This window comes from Sinocyclocheilus grahami, unplaced genomic scaffold (assembly GCF_001515645.1).
Source record: "Sinocyclocheilus grahami isolate Dianchi unplaced genomic scaffold, SAMN03320097.WGS_v1.1 scaffold293.1, whole genome shotgun sequence".
In the NCBI taxonomy this organism is placed as follows: Eukaryota; Metazoa; Chordata; class Actinopteri; order Cypriniformes; family Cyprinidae; genus Sinocyclocheilus; species Sinocyclocheilus grahami.
In genome coordinates, this window is record NW_015505472.1 from 696,067 (window position 1) to 698,824 (window position 2,758).

At 39.5% G+C, this 2,758-nt stretch overlaps 1 protein-coding gene across 1 annotated transcript in view; it reads left to right on the top strand.

Moving 5' to 3' along the window:
- The first annotated feature begins 545 nt into the window (after positions 1-545).
- LOC107600867 (putative Polycomb group protein ASXL2) overlaps positions 546-2,758 on the top strand; it is a 21,905-nt gene continuing 19,692 nt past the window's right edge. Inside the window, 1 exon segment of the mRNA XM_016292836.1 lies at positions 546-872. Within this exon segment, the coding sequence (XP_016148322.1) occupies positions 816-872 (57 nt within the window). The 5' untranslated portion in view covers positions 546-815.

Here is a 2,758-nt window from a genome sequence, read left to right on the forward strand (position 1 = left end):
GAGTAATTTGTGCTGATTAGTATGGTTGAACTGGATCATCGAAGGTCAGAAGCAAAGACATTGGTTAATAGAATGGGATTAAATACATAAAGCATATTTGTGTTGTTTAACATTTAATTATTGCAGGTTTGCGTCATATTCTGAGTTGCATTATTTGTATTCATTTTGAGGAATACGGAATCTGTGACTTGAATTAATGCATATTCATATTTATTTTGAACTACAGTAACATCTGATTTCTCTCAACATGGCAACACCAGAGCTGTCAATCAATAAATTGGAAAAAAAGTAACTTGCATTACTTATCTGAAAAAGTAACTCAGATATTCTCTTGTAAAAGTAATGCGTTACTTTACTAGTTACTTGAAAAAAGTAATCTGATTACGTAACTTGCGTTACTTGTAATATATTACCCCCAACACTGCTTATTATGGATATATATTTACCATCAATTGACCACTGCAATCTAACGTGAAAGCAAAGCTCTTGTTGTTGCAAGTCCATAATGATATAGCCTCTGCTAAATGCATGTAATTTGACCCGTATACACGCTTAAAATGGATACTATGTGTAAGCGTGTGTGTCTGTTTTGGAGTTTGAAACGTTTATACAAATGAAAACAACGGCCAGAGAGCCCGGTAGGTGGTTTCCCATGAACTGTCATCGTACAGTAAGATGACGTTTCCCAGAGGGTCACATGATTCGTCTCTTACAGTAAAAACCCAGTATGGCAGAGATGGCAGGTCTTGCACGGTAACTAAAGCAACACTTTCTACAGCACTCAGCAGGTCGATTTTTGGCGACCGACAGTAGACATGAGGGAAAGACAGAAGAAGAAAAAGGGGAGGACGTGGGCAGAGGCCGCCAAAACGGTAAAACCGAAGTCTTCTTGGGCGTTTGTTTAGTTTGTCTTCGCCTTATGCTCCCACTTGTACAACTGTGTTTATGAGTTCATGACCCGCTGGTGTAGGCGAAGTATTGCGTGTGCATTTCAGGGCCTGGTTTCGGTTGGTGTTGCCAAAAGTGCATATAGGTCCATACGCTATTAAGTGTGACGTAACGCATGCATGAACTGGTTTTCTTCATAATTGCGTACCAGTTGGGAACTTTTTTTGATCCGGGTAACTTAGTGATTTGATGAAGCGACTGTAGCTTGGCGTTCGTGTCAGTTGCTAGCTCGCGCGAGGCAGCTTAGCGCGCTTATAGACTAGTGACACTTCGCTGGTTAGCCAGTTAGCTTAGCTCACCTAAACCCGCATAAATAACCCAGTATTGTCGTTAACCTACCGAGGACACTTTAATACTACTCTGCTTTTGAATTCGTCTGTGTTTTCTGCTGTTAACGGCCAGAATTACCGCCCGCTAAAGCATGTTGTGTCGGTAGAGACCGCGAGCTTGTCAAACGGAGCTTGTTTACTTTTAGACGCCGTTGAAATTGTTGTTTTGTCTATATTTTTGATATTTTGAGGAACTTTCCGCATTGCTGTTGCATTTAACGTTAGACCGAGTTTGCAACATGCTACACACGAAGCTGAAACACTGTAACTGAACAGTGTTTGTCTTCTTCAGGACTTCAAACGGAAGCTTCAGATATATGCACAACTTCTGATTCTGCAGCTGTTTTGCGGTGTCCGATTTGTGAACGTCTTCGATCGGATCTTTGTACTGAATCGGTTATCCACGAATCAGACGGAACCATTTATTCACGAATTGGTCTGAACCGAGCATTTTTTGGACATGTCCAACTCGCAGGGATCCGGGTCAGCAGATCACGAACAGAGCAAGTCCATTTCTTAATGAACGAAGGCTGCTTATGACTTGATTGCATAACAGGTTTGCAGTATTCTGAACTAGGACACTTGCAGTGAAAACCCTTATTAATTAAACTTAAGTCGGCATGAAATGAAAATTCACTGTATCTGTTTTATAAATGCATGTTATAGATCTTATTGCGAACAATTTATATGTGCATATGTCAAATTTTTATCTTGTAATGTCAAAATACACAGTTTGGTGTGTTCTGTTATTTATTATTATTATTAATAAATCAACAAACAAATGTACAGTATAACAGAGTACCAACCAACCGTAGATACATAAAAGAACAACAACTTGATCTTCTGGTGGAAATGACAGACAGTCTTCTCTCTGGTGACATATGCAGGACTTCTCCAGTCGTTTAGATCACTTCAAGCCCACCCCTGTAAGCTTGCGTTCATAGATCCCCTGAATGTTTTTTTTTTTTTTTTTAAGGGAACTAATCGAAAGGGCTGATTTAAGGAAATGAATCCGTGTATCATTCGATCACTCATTTTTTGATTTAATATTGAAAGTAGAAAAATGAGAAAACGGCTCCTTTTTCGTTTTTTTCCAAAAAACGAGAATGCAGCTTAAATTTTCTGTTTTCGTTCATGGGTGGAAAAATGAATAAACAACTTGAATATTTGATTTCTACACGTGGGCGGGAATTAAACGCCCCTTTCTGCTGATTGGTCAGCCGAAGATCAAACCGTGCCGTCATCAGTTCTTCTGCAGTATCACGCAGCAGAATAATAGTCCTCCGCTGCTGCAGTTGTATAGATTAATAACCCATTTTATAAATTTCATATTTTTCTCATCAAACAGACTAATGAATAGCTCGACACAACTCGTACCGGGGCAGAGTCTAGACAGGTCTTTCTTCTGTGTAGACCAGTGGTTCTTAAAGTGATAGGGGGTCCGAGAAATAATTAGCTATAGCCTAAAGTATTTCCAGACT